This window comes from Sceloporus undulatus, chromosome 4 (assembly GCF_019175285.1).
Source record: "Sceloporus undulatus isolate JIND9_A2432 ecotype Alabama chromosome 4, SceUnd_v1.1, whole genome shotgun sequence".
Taxonomy (NCBI): Eukaryota; Metazoa; Chordata; class Lepidosauria; order Squamata; family Phrynosomatidae; genus Sceloporus; species Sceloporus undulatus.
The window spans coordinates 148,155,380-148,172,415 of record NC_056525.1 but is presented as its reverse complement, the minus strand read 5'-3'; the positions used below and the strand labels follow the sequence as shown (position 1 = coordinate 148,172,415).

General features: G+C 40.3%; 1 protein-coding gene across 1 annotated transcript in view; it reads right to left on the bottom strand.

The window, feature by feature from the left end:
- The window catches only part of CRB1 (crumbs cell polarity complex component 1), a 138,156-nt gene extending 122,592 nt beyond the window's left edge, over nucleotides 1-15,564 (bottom strand). Inside the window, exon 1 of the mRNA XM_042461259.1 lies at nucleotides 15,227-15,564. Within this exon, the coding sequence (XP_042317193.1) occupies nucleotides 15,227-15,296 (70 nt within the window). The 5' untranslated portion in view covers nucleotides 15,297-15,564. The remainder of the gene's footprint in view (nucleotides 1-15,226) is intronic.
- Between the last annotated feature and the right edge of the window lie 1,472 nt (nucleotides 15,565-17,036).

Here is a 17,036-nt window from a genome sequence, read left to right as displayed (position 1 = left end):
TTAAATGATATTGTAGTTTATCACTGGTATGCAACTCACACCATGCATCTAAATATATACTTTTCCTTTTCTGTGTCTGTCCACCAAGGCATTTTCCCCTCCTGATGCTGCCACTGATTCCAGAGGAAACCCTCACCCACCCACCCACCCCCCGCCTGTGTTTCTGCAGGAAACTCTCAGGGATGGCACACGATCAGAAATAGACAGCTCATTACCGGCTTGTGGATATTCACTCTGAACACCCAGTCTTAAAATCCATCTCAGGTTTTCCTTTTATTTTTCACAGGTAAACTGGGTTACTTAGCAAATGAAGTTTACACTGGTATCATTTAGTCAGAGGCTTCCTCTAATCTCTTAATCTGTTTAAATCCTTTCATTAGCTACCAGACATTTTCTCTGCCAACACTTGGTAAATTCTAGATCATGCCTCCTGACAGATTTTTCCTAGATGTGCACCTTTTATGAGTAAATAAGAGGTGCTTCTCACGCAACATCTGCCCATTACGTCACAATAAAAGTTTAGTGAATGGCAGTCTGGAAGCATACTTCATCCACGCAGGAGCAATCTGAATGCCTAGTGCATTAAACAAGTGAGATCTACAATAAAACTATTATAACTGTATTGTAATCAAACAATTGTAATTGTAATCCCCATCCTATAGCTCCAGGGAGGGGGAGAATGTGGGCATTGTCCCCTAGAGAACAATTCTGCCCCACTCCCATGAAATTTCCTTCAAATTTCCCAAACTTTTAGCATTGCAAAGAATGAAACATTGAAAATGGTCCACCCCTAGAACTCATATTTGCTGTGTTCACATCCCCTTGGTACTTTCACCTGCTCCTTTTCTCTGGATGCCTAAATTATATTTCCAAATGCTCAACTAAAGTTTTAAATCATTGCAGTTGTAGAAATTTGGGGGATGAAGGAAAAATTCATGCGACGGGGAAGAATTCTTATGGTGGGGAAAATATACTCATTCCCCCACCCTCTGTAGCTACACCCTGTGAACAGTTCCTCTTTTTCAGGGTTCCATACAGTCATGGGATGAAGAAGGAAACTTGAGAGGAGGGAGAGGGAGAGGGAGAGGGGGTAGTTATGTAGTGTTATGACAGCCAGCACAGTGTAGTGGTTTCAGTGTTGGACTATGACTTTAGAGAACAGGGTTCAAATCCCTGTTTGTCCATGAAGTCCACTGAGTGACCCTGGACAAGTCATACTCTCTTAGCTTCAGAAGATCGCAATGGCAAACCCCATCTGAAGAAAGTTGCCAAGAAAACCCCATGATAGTTTCACCTTAGGATCAACGTAAGTCAGAATGACTTGAGGGCACACAACAACAACAACAACAACAACAACAACAACCTGTAGGGATCAGCTATGTGGCTGACTACATGTCCAAAACCTAAGGATTTTATTACTTCTAGCAAAAAAAATTTGGGGGAGTGAAGGCATGGTTCTACATGGTTCTATAGAATACATGGTTCTATAGAATGCCTTTTGGAAAACTAACAGCATACACTCTGCAACCATAGTCCCAGCTTCTGGATACTTGCTATACATTCTTATGAGCTTAAGCCTGTCAGATTCCAGTCCCATCCCTTCATGGATTGCAGTCTCTTTCCTAAGAGGCTTGGAATACAACATTTGACTCTCATGTATATAATTATTTACAGTTACATGCACAGTTATGGAGATGGGATCAGAGTGAAATGTGATGCAGACATTTGAAATTATTTGAAAATAATTGCTTGACAGTTATTTTGGCAAGATTTGACATTTGTATTATTTGAAAACAGAAGCTTCTTGAGCTAGAAGTTTACTGTGAATCTTAGATCTCTGGAAGGCAGTTTCAAAGAATGTCAAACAAAAGATAAAGCTATTTTTGGAAGGACTAACTCCATTTTTACTTATCTTGGAAATACTGTTTACACAAATGTATGTCCTACTGAGTTAAATGGGTCGTATGACTCAATAACTGTGCAATGGAGATTTATATACTTATCAGGAATGCTATTTGTTGCAGCCATATAAACCACAACAGGAAAACAAAAGCAGTTATCAAAGGCCAAGGTATAGAAGGGATTTATACAGAGTAGTGGAATTAAATACAGGGAGGTATTTAATGTCTACAACATTATATTGGCACTGGTCTAATATATACGCTTTTATCACACACCTTTCTGGTGTGTGTGTGGGGGGGTGTCATTGTTTTTGGTCTGTGACCACAAAACAGTAAAAAGTCCTGTTGAACCTTAAGACATTTCATTTGTCATAAGGTTTTGTGGATTGCAGCCCATTTCAACTGATACATGGAGTGTTACCCAAGTTGCCAGTACAGTGTTATAGACTGTACATGGGTTTATAAGCATTTGTACTATGCAGTGATATCTATAACTGCTTTACACAATGCCCCTTTGCTCATTTATCCCTGTAATAACCTTGTAAGGTAGGCTTGGCTGGGGAGTAATGACTGGCCTCAGGTCACTCAGGCTGCACCTGCACTGCAGAAATAATGCAGCTTGACACCCCTTTAACTGCTATTGCTCCATGCTATGAAATTCTGGGATTTGTAGTTTGTTGTGGCACCAGAGTTCTCTGACAGAGAAAGCTAAATATCTCACAGAACTACAGATTCCAGAATTCCACAGCATTCAGCGATGGCAGGTAAAGTAGGTGTTAGCTACATCATTTTTGCAGTAGAGATGCAGTCTCAGTAAACTTTGTAACTGAGCAGTACTTTTAACCTGGATTTCTTGGTCCCAAGCCCTATGCCCCAAATATTACACTATACTAAATCTCTGTAATCATCAGTGTAAAACAATGCAACAAAAATGTGCTATATACTATATTTTGTATATCGCATCATGCAAATTTGCACATGATGCACATTAAACCATCCAGAATTCAGGAACTAGAATATGGTATTCTTATAAGCTAAGTATTGAAGATTTAGACTGACAGATCCAATAAAGAGAGGTTCAGAGAAATATTTTGTTAAACCACAAACAGACTGGGCTTTCGGAGTTTATTGCAACAGCCTTTCAGCACCTGTTGTGTCTATCTCTTCTGCAGTTCTTTTCTTCCCAAATAGAAGGGTATTGATGGTGGGAGCAAGACTGGTTGTAGAAGTGTTCTATAAATCTATACTTCACTTTCACTCTGCTCTCCTGTTTTAATTAAGTATGATTAGTGAAATGTCATTTGAAAGTCTAGCCAGGCAACTGGAATCAAATTCATCACCAGAAGCCTTGGGAGAAAAAAATGATTTTCTTACAAAGCAGAATGGCAATCAAAGCCTTGAGCATGTGAAGCCCAAATGTTTATTTCTAAAAAGACTTCACCTAAGAAGCAGAACTAATTAGAAAAGATTAATAGAAATGAAGCATGTAATGACTGGAATGAGACAAGAGTGGAGTATTAAGAGCTTGCTCAGTGACCCTAGCATTTGTGAAAGGAAGGCTAAAACTTGGTGTGCTTCCTTCTATGTAAGAAGTCATTGAAGGAGCAATCTGAGTAACTTTCCTTGGGAATGAGAACCATTGAATTAAATGCTCTTACTCCTGAAGCATGTGCACAGGATTACTCAGTAGGGGTGCAATCTTTCACTCCCTTCCCCAGATCCCATTAAATCAGATGGACTTTGCAAGTAAACACATGGCCTGGCTGAATGTAAGTCTTTGTTAATAACAGCATTTATAGTATTAATGTATGACAGAGTCAATTATAGTGCTAACTAACATATGGAAAACAAAACAATGGCTGACAGACTGGAAACGATCAATATACATCTTCATCTACAAAAAAGGAGACATGAAAGTTTGCAGCAATTATAGAACCTTAGCACTAATATCCCATGCAAGCAAAATTATGCTCAAAATTCTACAACTTAGACTCGAAAATACATGGAGAGAGAAATCCCAGAGGTCCAAGCAGAGTCCAGGAAAGGAAGCGTCACTACGGACCACATTGCAAACATATGATGGATAAGGCAGTGCACCTAAGGAGTTCCAAAAGAAAATCAGCATGAGCTTTATAGAGTATAGCAAAGCCTTTGACTGCATAGATCATGAAAGGCTATGGAATACCCTTAAAGACATGGGAGTGCCAAGACATCTGATAGTCTTGATGAGGAATCTGTACTCAGGACAAAAGGCTACCGTCAAAACAGAACATGGAGAAATAGGATGATTCCCAACTGGCAAAGGAGTCAGACAAGGCTGCATCTTATCACCCTACATGTTCAACCTATATGCAGAACATACTGTAAGAAAAGCAAGCTTGGACACAGAAGAAGAAGGAGTCAAAAGAGGAGGAAGGAATATCAACAATCTGAGATATGCAGATGACGCCATAATACTAGCAGAAAACCTCAAAAGACCTGGAACAACTACTAAGAAAGATCAAGGAAGAAAGTACAAAGGCAGGGTTATTGTTGAACATAAAGAAAACAAAAATAATAACCATAGAGAACCTACACAAATTTGAATTAGACAATGAAGAAATAGAAATAGTAAAAGGATTCTCATACATGGGATCAAACATTGATAGAAATGGAGACTGCAGCCAGAAAATCAGAAGAAGGTTAAGAATGGGAAGGACAGCTATGAAAGAAGTAGAGAAGATCCTAAAATGCAAGGATATACAACTGACACAAAAGTTAGAATATACAGGAAGAAGAAGGGATAACAGAGTATAGATAATATGAAATAGAAGGCACTTATACGTATAGAAGGGAAGAGATGTGAAAGGAGTGGAGATAAAAATGTTGATATATAGGAGATAAGCTAAGGTATATGTAGGAGATTTAATACATAGGAGATAACGGATGAAATATGTTACAATAAAAAAAAAAGAGTTAGTAAGAAAAGATGAAAAGGTCAACCGTAGTTTTGGGGAAATTTAGCCCGAGGAAGTGATATTAGAGGATATATACTGATCAAGTTTGATAGTTAGAACAATAGGAAATACGTGTAAAGAGAGAAGATAGGTATATTTAATGAGTAGTTATTTCATCTTTAAGATAGATTTTAATATTTACGTCTTATGATCTGTTACAATTTTTGTAAGTCTTGTAAGTGTGAAAATCTTAATAAAATAAATTTTAAAAAAAAGAATTGTACAACCCTGTGTATTCCCTATTGCCATGTATGGATGTGAGAGCTGGACAGTTAAGAAGGCGGATAAGAGGAAAATCAGCTCATTCGAAATATGATGCTGGAGAAGAGTGCTAATGATTCCATGGACAGCCAAAAAGACCAACAAATGGGTCTTGGAGCAAATCAAGCCAGAAATCTCCCTAAAAGCCAAGATGACAAAATTCAGGTTGTCGTACTTTGGACACAGCATGAGAATAGCTGTTGGTGGTTAAAATAGATTTGCGGGGGGGGGGGGCAACAGGAGATGATATTTAATTACACGTTTGTAACAAAATCGGAGCTGTAGGATCTTGGCCAATATACTGTATTGGTTAATTTGTATCTCTCACATCTGAAAGCTACAAATTCTGTTTTATCAAATATCTTGGTGTTAATATATCTAAATGCCTCTCCAAGTATACTGACTAAGTATAGAGAGTTTGCCCTGTGTTTTCTATTGGCCATTTGAGAAAATTAGGGCAGGTGACTTGTGGCTTTGGATGGGAAAGAAAGCTCAGAAGGAAAAAGTCTGTGCCATTTAAGCAGCCACTAGTCTACATTCTTACTTCCAGGAACTCCAGGCTTCTAAACACATCATTTAGGAAGGCAGCATTGGAGAGTTGCATGCTGCACTTTGTCCACCATGGTATACAATTTACACCAACAAAAACTGTACAGATAAGACGAGGTACATATTTAATACATCATTGTTTTCCTTATTTGATAACTCTCAAAACAATAAGAGTGACTCTTCTGCTAAACAGACTAAAATCCAAACTAGCTGCTGTCTCACAGTCACAGGTTTGTCTTAAACAAGGATATGTCAGCATCTTGTTGTCTGTTCTGTCAGTTCTCCCAACTGTTTCATGTGTGTGTGTGTATGTGCGTGTGTGCGTGTGTGTAGCTTTATTTGCTAGGAATCAAACTTATTGTAAATGCATAATATATGCCTGCAGTAACCTCTGAAAATATAATTGATCAACAGCAGATTGCAGAAATAAAGCAGTCACCTGTGAAGTTACAAAATAACATGTTTTCACTTCAAGCTAATTCACCACCAGAGAAGAAAAGATATCCAAGGCTGAAAACACAGCAGATGAGTGAGTCCTTTGGATGTCCAAACCAACAACATTCTCTGTGTGAATTTGCTGTTGGAAATAAATGAATGCCATAGGTGTGAAACATATGCTGCAGCTCATCTGTTCTTTAAAAGAGCACAGTTATAGCAATCTCAGTAATCTGTTATGATTAAATACCTGATACAACCTTCTTGTCTTCCTCTCTATCAATGCATAAACCAATGTACACACATGTATACAAACCATATGCACCCATACAGAGTAACCAGCAAAAGTCTGACCCATTTGCCTCCTAAAATTATGCTTCCTAAGTGTGTAGTTCAATATGACCAGGAAGATGACATACCTGTTATCCAGATTAACCCATAAGTGTAATAATAAAGTTTAAGATCTGCTAGTCCAAAGACCCCTCTTTCTTTAATACAGTATCTGTCAGTATTTTCCATTTTATCCTGGGCTTCCTGCTTGCCAAAATAAATTTAGTTAGTTCTCTTTTCCATTCTCCAAAGCATTTTTCATTTATGATACAGTCTGCCCTTGGTTTATGCAGGAGATCCGTTCTGCCCCCCCTCAGCGTAAGCCAAATTCAAGTGAATGGGTCTCATCCATGCGGTGGCGCGGTGGCGTGACAGCGCACACACACCATCTCTTGCATCCAGTGCACTCCCACATGGCTTTGCGTATATGCTCAAAGCTGCGTATAGCACGCCCGTGTATAACGCAGGCGCACTGTAATTGCCAAACATGGAAATAAGAATATAAATTTGGGTATGTATTCATTTTTAAAGCCACAGTCCATCCTGATCTTGGCAATTGTAACTTTGGGGCTGTACAGACCACCCTTTTTGTGCCCTCAAAGGGCGCTATAGCTGCGGCGATTATATGGTGCCCTTGCGGCAATGTGTCATCTGGATGCCACACTGGAGGTGCACCATGATGCCGCACACTGTCTGGACGCTGCACCCTGACTCTGCTCCAAGGCACTTTGTTCACCTTTATAGTTCTTTCTATGGCGCGGTACAGACCGCCCAAAAAGGGCGGCCTGCCGGCGCCTGTTTTTCCGCCAGAGGGAAGCCTCATCTGCCAAACCGCAAGGCTTCCCATCTGCAGAAAAAGAACCCGCAAAAATGGGTTCTTTTGAAGCCGCAGTGGCAGTGTAACAAGTGCGCCACTGGTGCACTTGTTACATAAGTGCCGCGGAGGCTGTGTGGACACCGCACAGCACTTACATAATAATAGTGGTGTCCATGTATACAGGGCGCCGCCACTGTTACGCCCTCGTGACATGCGAGGGTTGCAGGACATGTGGGCACTCAGCCCTCAGCCAACCCCTAGCATGTGACGAGGGTGCCTAAAAGGCCTATATGTACCGGGCCATTATTTCTTTCCACATACAGTATAGTTGTAGTTGTTTTCAAATAAATCTCAATTTCTTTCCATTATCCATATGCCTAAGTATTTAACTTTATTTTATAATCTTAAATCCTGAAATTTGTGTCAAAGTTAACACTTCCTTTCCAGTTAAATTCTTTGTTAGAACTGTTGTTTTTTCTATGTTAATTCTGAAACCTGCCACTTCTCCAAATTCATTTAATTTTCTGATCCCTATTTAAATTATTACTTTCTTAGCCCTTTTCATTTGAAGAGTGGGGAAAATTAACATTCACATCCTCCATGCTCAGATGTATTATATCAATAATAATCAATTGTTGTTGTAATACCAATGTTTAAAAATCAGCCAATCTAATCTCATCATGTGGCTCAAAGAAGGGGAACATCTTAACCTGGCACCAAGGGATTGTCTGCATGGCAAAAAGAAGCAGTTTCAACCTGTTTTAAGCTGCTCCTATTATATGATGCACAAGGCCAAAACAGGAAGAAGATGCAGTGAAGATGAGCTCCAGGGCTAAACACCAGAACAAAATAACCTCCAGTTTGCTCCACACCAATGTGAAAAGCATGCATTATTACACAGTCATATGAACTGCACGTTGTATTCAGGAAGGCCCAAGCTGATTGCTAAAGTGGTCCAGAGCATGCACCCTTGGCTCGGTGAGATGCAGCCATCAGTGCCATTGCTCACTCTGAGTGTGTGTGTGTGTGTTTTGTCAAATGGACAGGTCCATGAGTGGCCAGCTGCACCATTGACCCATCACAGGATCGACCCATTATACTCCCCATGAAGTGAAATTATGACAAATTGGCATGTCACCAACAATTAAATGGATTTAATAAAAACATTAACAAGTGAGACAGTCCAACATGGGGTGAAGGGGGGAAAGGGGGCATGTAAGGAGCCCTCCATGATTGTGCTTTGCCAGTATATCACTGGATGCATCAATTGCTGTATAGGTGGTTGATCACTTGTGCAGGTGTGTGGCCAGTCACACAGCCGGTTGCATGGGGCATTGAATAGACTGTTAGGTGAGTGTGAGGTAATTCATACATCCGTGCATACATGCACACATAATCGGGACAGAAGACAATAATAATAATAATTATGCAGCACAGCTTGTACTCATGAATGCCCCCATTTTGGCTGGTCCATCCTGGCAGAGCTGTGCGGACTGTCCATGGCTATTTGACTCACCTTGGGAGTGGGCAATGTGGACAGCAGAGGTGCCTCCTGATTCAGTGAAATAATAACACGATAACTCTGCATTGTGAATGTGCCCTTGGAAAGAAATTCAGAGAATTCCAGATGTGAATTTTGGAATACAGGCAGATTCGTGGCAGGAGCAGTGTTTTAACAAGTACTGAAGTCCTAAGGTATTCAAGACTTTATCATTTTAAACCAGTCTTTTAAACTTTTAAACCACACTCTTGCTGGTACTACAGATTATAGTCTCTAAAGTCCACTGTGTTTGGGTTATAGAGTGTTCTTGGTAGCTGCTCTTAGGCTCTGGAACTTCACTCCTAGAGTGGCTGCCTTTGACAAAACTGTGGAAACTAACTGTTTATGGGGAAAGAGTTTTTAATAAAGTGTTCTATTACCCATTTGTTGCTTTTTTAATGGATATGTCTTACATGGCTTTTAATTCTATTGACAATTTCATTATATTTTACTTTTTGTATGTTGTGTGTGTGTGTGATGTGAGCTTTTATCTACCTGCTGTGGGAAATGTAGATCCAGGAGAGCATTTGCATACTTGAAAAAATGTCATATATTACATCTGAGTGCTGATGTATATACTTCAGATTCATGTTGCAATACAGCATACCATAACCATATAGTTAAGCACAACACAACAGCCATTCTCATTAAGAAATCTTCATATATCTTCACTGAATATCAGAGTGTCATTTAAAAGATTTTCTTTTTCAAAAAAAAAATTAAGGTATTTTATGATGCCCTAAGAAAAAACAGCTCCCCAAAATGGGCACATGAGTCTTTTAAAATTCTAAAAATCAATCCAGAAGCATCTTTTTGGGCAACTCAAATTATATTCAGACAGAGAGACCAACAAAGCAAATGCATGCACTTAATTATAATGAATGCCAGGTATATTTTTAAAAACGGATTTTCCACTTTGAATGAGGGATTCCCTCCTCCCCCAAAGTGGATTTTCCTTTCTCTCAAAGACATCTGCTGTTGCTTTACTCATTCCTAATTAATCCTAATTACAGGGTGAGGATAAAAGGCCTGGCTACAAAAGGATTCATGGGTTTTTGCTCCAACTGAAGAACACGCCTTGCTTATGAGGGAGATGGCTAGGACCAGCCACTTCCCAGCAATTGCAGGCAACCACCATTGTTTGCCTGAGTTCCTAAGAGATCTGGCTGCTTCTGCTGACCCTCATTAGCTGGATGGAGAATGGAGAACCAGCTAGGAAGATATCCAGTGGGTATGGACTGTTCTTGTAGGGAAACTGCTTGCTTTAAAAAAGGAAGAAAGAAAACCCTCAGTGCAAATTGTCACAGCCTGTGTCCTTAGATAGCTTCCTAAATTCATGGTGGGGTGGGGGAGTTAACATCCCATATTTCCTTCTTCTCATTTACAACCCACACAAAAGCTCTGCTAATGAGCTAAGACATTTCAACTGTTCACTTTTTCTTCCATTAATAACTCTTTGCAACCTTGCGTTCAAGCAACAGCTCTTCTCCCTCCCATTTTTGGGCTGGAGAAAGTGTTACTGCACTTCATCTCGTGTAGCAATTTGGCCTCTTGGAAATGGAGCCAGTCTGAATAAAAGGGGACCTTTTTAGCAATTAGGTCTAAGTGATTCGTTTCACAGCATTACTTTGGAAGAGGAAATAAGAGCGAAAGTAGAAGTCACAATTCCTATTCCTCTATACCTTTACCTTTAAAACAGAGGTGGCCCTGAGCCAAAGTCAAACCAAGTAACTGTTGTGGCTGATGGTAACTGTACTCCAACAATTTCTGGAGGGCCATAGGTTTCCCACCAAAACATGGTTTGTACTTTTAATCATAGTATCTTTAAATCCTATTGTGAGCTGTTTTACACTCAGATTGGGGGGAAATGAGTATAATCCACTGGCACCCACATAGATTAAGTGGTATGTTCACACACAAAAGCTTACATAGACAAGTCATGAAGTTTCTAAAATACCAAATACAATCCAATATTGGACTTAAAGGAACAAGCATTGGCCTGCTTTTTTGTTTTTGGCAAAAAAAATGTGTAGACCAGGAGGTCTGGTGGAGCCCACAGCTGTAAAAGCAGGCTGGGAAAGGGTGCATGCAGCCCCAGAACCACCTTGTGCTACCCCTGCTCGAGAAGATTGTTTACACATGGGGACATCATGCTTGCTTTCTGGCAATCCAAATGACACACTCCTGCTCCCAATTTGTTCAGCCTCATTTCCCAACATCAACCATTGTTTATTCAAGCTGTGACAAACCCAGCAATTGAAAATACAGTGGGCTGATGCATGCAGTGGTATTTGTTGGCATTTGCCCCCTTCCAACTGTGAAGTATTAGGTGTCAGGGAGGAGTACTATTGATGTCACGTGTGATGATGAGGGAATCTGTGTTTCTCCTTCTTTTGCTAGCCTCTTCCTTCCTCCCCCTCTCCATTCAGCATTATGATTTCTGGCAGCCTAACAAGAACAATCTGCTCTGACCAGAGAGGCGCTGACATGGAAGCATGGTGGCCTCTGGCAGGATGGCATGGCATTCCCCACAGGAGTCACAAGTCATTGCATTTGCCACTGCGACTGGTATAGTCATAATAATAGTGACTATTATGTAAGGGAAAGCAAGGGAAAATGGATTTTGAAGATGTGGAATCAAATGTTGAAATGAGAGCATTTCAGGATTACTGAAGTGTAGAGCAGCACTGCCACTGCCCCAAAATATTAAAATCATCTGTTGCCACATGGTAGTGGTAGGATAAGAAGTTCATTAATATTGTGAAGTTGAAGGCTTTCATGGCCAGCATCCATAGTTTTTTGTGGGTTTTTCTGGCTATGTGGCCAAGTTCTAGAAGAGTTTATTCCTGATATTTCACCAGCATCTGTGGCTGACATCTTCAGAGAATTTTAACTATCCCTTGTTGCTGTTTTGAAAACCTGACAACATTATTCCCCCAAGTTGTTTTGACTGGATATTCAGGAAAGCTCTGGATCCACACCATGTTGATCTAGTAAGCAACGACAGTAGCAAAACTGAAGGTGACAGTGTCAGTAACACTTCCTGTATCATGGTATCTTGCCATGTTTACTTTTCTATTCCTGTTGACTGATATCCTCAGTTTTCTTTTCCCCAAGAACACCTTTGTCTTCACCTCTCCAAAATCAGGAAGTGTGGTTGGGGAGAGGATGGAGGTAGCTCTTAAACTGAGTGAAGGGGCGGCAATCGGGTTATGGAGAAGGCAGAACATATTTACGGGGGGAGGAAGTAGCCAAACAATGCAGATTATCAATAGCATAAAGTTACCTCCATCTGTTTGAATTATAATTATGGAAAGAAGCTGAATTGTGTTGCTAGTAAACTGCAACAAACCCCCTGTCTAGTCCCGCTTCTTTGAGACAGTTACAGGGTGAGGGTGCCTCTTCTTGGGACCTTTGGGGGCAGCGCTTTCTTGAGGACATGGACTCAGCATACCATCCTTTAGGGGGTTCCATCATTAAACTGTGGCAGGGGGTTTGGCCTAGGTATTCCGATGGCCATGGTTTCACTCAGATGACACAAACATCCACAACAGAGTCCACCCACAACAGCTGTGGAAGTTTGCTTGAAGGCTGCAGGGTGATGAAAATGAGACTATTGTAACTTGTGCAAAGTTTAGTTTCCTTAGGAAATCAACAAACTGCCCTGGTGTCTTGTTGCTATTTCTCCCCCCCCCCCCCGGGCATGTCTACATGGGCCATTTAAACTGGTTTCTTCCTGCCCACATAGTGACCTGTCCACACGATGCAGGGCCAAAGCCTCAATGTGAGTGCAAACTGTCTTCGAGTTGTGAGGCAAGTTGTGCACCTAATCTGTGCCATCCCTTAAACTCTCTTAAACTGGTTTAAAATAACTTACCTTTAGGTACTCCAGAGTGATGCTGGGCAGCTGTATACAATGTGCCCTGCTGTGCTGCCTGTCATCACCACCACTGGCATGTTTGAGGTCACATTGAGGTGCCCAACCATGTGATTGAGGTTGGGCATCTTGGGGGGAAGTTGTCTCAGAGGGAGCAGCTTGGGCCAGTGATTTTGCCAGGCAGCCCAACATATGTAGACAGTCACCCAAGATTGCTCTGGAGTGCCCAAGTAACGGGGGAAATTCTGAGTAGCTTTAGGGCCAGAATACTCCAGGAGCAGCCCAGAGGATTGTGGCTAATGTAGAGCCGCCCTCTCTCTCTCTCTGCATGTTAAGACTTTCATGCTGGTAGTAGGTTGTGGCTATTGTAATCCAACATGCCTATGGGTACAATGTTGAGGAGAACTGTTCTGGTCAAATTTGCCATGAGCACTCACTGACATAATTCCTCTCCTTCTTCCTTGTATATGTGTTTGTGTGTAATTGCCTTTCAGTGGTGCACTTATGGAAAATTATCACAAGGGTTATGTAGGCATGGAAGTTTTTAAATGGAGGATATTGAATAAGTGTCCAGTTTTACAGCAGACTGGATTGGGCAAAATTTGTTTTTAGTTAGAATCCAATGATTGTCCATCTGGAACAGTTTCACACAAACAGTACAACTTAGTTTTCAATTTTCCCTGGAGCAGATCCTATTGAAGGTATAAACCAACATTGTTCAATTTTAGAAGTGGCTTGTCATATCCTGGAACTTGGGAATGTCATGATTCAAACCCTCAGTGAGTTATGAAACTCCCTGTGTGACCATACGCCAGTCACTCTCTCTCAGTATGATGTACTTCACACAGTTGTTAAGATAAAATAAGGAGAAAGAGAGCCATATAAACTGTCCTGAGTTCTGTGGAGGAAAGGCAGAATATAAATGCAACTAACTAACACATAACTGATTGATAGTTATTTACACACACAAACAGACCTATGGACAATTTTAAGGTACCATATATACTCAACTGTAAGTTGACCTCATGTATAAATCAAGGGCAGGTTTGGTGGCCAAAATTATGGATTTTGGTATGGCCCATGGGTAAGCCAAGGGTAAAACTTAGGGGCAAGTAACAAAGGATCTAAAGGATGAAGGAAAGGGAAATAATGTCACAGAACTTACAAAATTCTAACAGCCATTACTGCTCACACTAAAGGCTGGATGGATGAGAAAGTAGAGGGTGGTGGGGGTCAGTGCTGGCAGGACAGATTACACTCTTGTCTTTCACCAAGGGATTCTTCCTTTTTTTCTTTTCTTTTTTTCTTTCTTTCTTTTTTTGGTAAGTGTTAAAGTACAGTACTTACATTGATCCATGGATAAGTCTAAGTCAACACAGGTTTTGGGGTCATTTTTTAAAACTAGAATTTCTAGACTTATACATGAATATATACAGAAGTTGTCCAAAAATGTACATGTAACCAAATCCCTCTCCTAAAGTTTGTCTTTTCCTAGTTTGCATCTCTGCCTTATCCTCACATCTGTTTTGCCCCAGGCTATAAAACTATGTGTGTAGAAACAGTTTGACAACACAACAGAAGGTGACCCAGATTACACAGCATTGGGTGCTAATGCCAAGTCTCCTTGTTTAATGGCAGCTGCTGGAAGCTTGTCTGATTAAGATTCAGATTCAGCAGGCACAAAGCACACAGCCTTTTCAGACACACACACGGTTTCAAAACCTACTCAATAGAGCCTTCCCTTCATAAACATGCACATCAACCTTGCCAGCTGAGCTTTGTTTAAATTTTATGTACTGTACATAACATCATCTGTTTGATGAAATGATGAAAGAAAACCTTTTTGAAAGCTTTTTTTTTTCATTCTCCTCTGTAAAGTTGGAGTTTGTTGAAAAGGTTTTTCTTTTATCCTCTTTTTTAAAAAAAATCAATGGCAAACATTTTTTCCCCTTTTAATGGAAGGTCAAATTTTACAAAGGTAAAACTAAGTACACGGTGACATTTACTGACACAGTTCTTGGGGTCCCTCCTTGCAAAGGCTTTTATGAGATAGCTGCAACGCTCCCTCTCTAAAAGAGAAAGTGAGAGAAAGAGAGAGAGAGAGAGAAGTGATAATTGACAAAAGCTATGCACTAAACAAATTAAAGTATTGATATCAAAGGTAGAAAATTAAAACTGAAAGATTTGACTATTCAACATATTAAATACTAAGCCTTTGGATAATGCATATTTAAAATGACAACATTGATGTATACAGAAGTATTAGAAGTGCTTCTGAGCAAGCATTCTCCAAATGACTATTTATTCATTTGTTTAAAAAAATGCTTCCTGTCTTACCGACCATCTCGGACTCTTGTGACCTTTAAGCCATCTGTTCAGTGGTTTTTTGATAACTTAGGAACTAACCTTTATGACATTTTGTGTTTTACAAGCTCGCCTTCAGAGACCTCTGCTAGAACTGTTGACCTGTTAGAAACAGAACTTGCAAAATGACCAGTGAAAGGGAACATGAATGCTTACTTTTTAAAAAGATGAGCAGCAAGACACTGAGGTAGAAGATGAGGAGAGAGTTGGTCCTTGATGGAGCCATATTATTATTCGTTCTGATGAACCATCTTCCTTGAAAGTTTCCAGTGCCCCAGGGATGCTGTGTGTATACTTATTGCTTCCTATTCCTGCCCTGAGCCCAGGACATCAGTCAAAAGGCACAGGGTCCACTGCATGCCATCTGCACCTCTGTCCCTCGCCAGCATGCACAGCAAACCTGCAGAGTTCAATTTAAAAGGCATTTGCGCTTGCTAAGATTTTACTCCAGCAGCATTGGGTGCTGTCTCAAACCTGGTGCAGATTTCTCTGTTGAATGGACTGGAGTCTTTCTTGCTTGCCTTGAGTTGTGCCACTGGAAAGACATGGCACCCTTAGATACCATACTAAAGCACTCGTTTTGAAGCTTTCCTTTCCTTTCTTGTCAAGTGTATAACTCTGGTATATCTCAGTTTCACATCTCTAATATTTTTCTACAAAGCCCCAGATGACACTTTGTACACAAAAACATCCCTTTACAGAATGAATCAGGTTCTATTTTAAATGAAGAGAACAGATTAGCTCTATTGCAGGTCTTTGTATATTTTTGGAAGGATATGACTAATACTATTTGTGTTGCATGGGAGAAGAAGGAGGATGATGGGGTGTTCAGAATTCAACTATATTGTTGGTTCCTCTGTCTACTCTAGATCTTAGCACTGATTAAAACCAAGTTTGTAATTTATAATCATGCATTCATGTGCACCAAAGGACCTGAAAAAAATTATTGTATTATAGACTCGTGTTCATCCTTCTAGTCAATCAGACATGTTGTCCTTCAGGATCTCTGTCACATTTCTCCAGTCCTCTGCCCCTCCTGACATTTTATCCCTACTGCCTCCCAAGTAAGTCAGTATTCCATGCTCACTGAGCACACACTGTCTTCATGTGAAGGGCCATATATCTCTTTATGAGCCCACTAGAGTGTTGAGAGTCCAGAGAGGCCCTTCTCTCTGTACCACCACACTCCCAGGTTCACAGGTGGGAACAAGAGAGAAAGCCTTCTTGGTGGCTGCTCCTACACTCCGGAACTCCCTCCCTAGAGAGGCCAGGATGGCCCCATCCCTGCTCTCCTTTCAGCAGCAGATAAAAATATTCTTGTGCCATCGGGCTTTTTCAAACTGATAAGACTTAGGCTTTAAATGCTGGGTAATTCAGATTTTAAGGTCTGTATAGTGTTTTTAATAAATTTTACATTTTAATGCATAACTGTTTTAATTTTTTCAATTGTTTAATTTTTTATATGGAATAAACATTAAATAAACATTTTAAAAATGTTTATATATTTTAAGGCTTTTGCACTGTTTTTAAATTGAATTGTTCTAAATTTCCTCTTTGCTGCCTTGGGAGAAGGCAGGACATAAGTAAATAAAAACAACAACAATTTGTGGGGCTGTCTTCTGACGGCCCCTCTAACAGTTTTTGTTTAACTTGTGTGCGTACATGTGCAGCACACTTAACAGTTCTACCATGCCTGCTCTTACCTTCCTCTTGTGTCTGGCTAGTGTCATTTTGGCTGAACAGTCATTGGTACGTATAGCCTGAACTTCCGAAATATATAGAATTATACCTAATTGCTGAATGTCTTTCTCTTTCTCCTTTTTCTTTTTCTTTCTTTCTTTTTCTTTTTGCACACCTATCCCTGGTAAAAAATTCTCCCATTTTTGCCTTTTTGGAAGATACCTTTCTGAATCTGCAGTTGATAGAGTTATAATTCTTTATAAAATCAAAGAGTTGGAAGAGACCC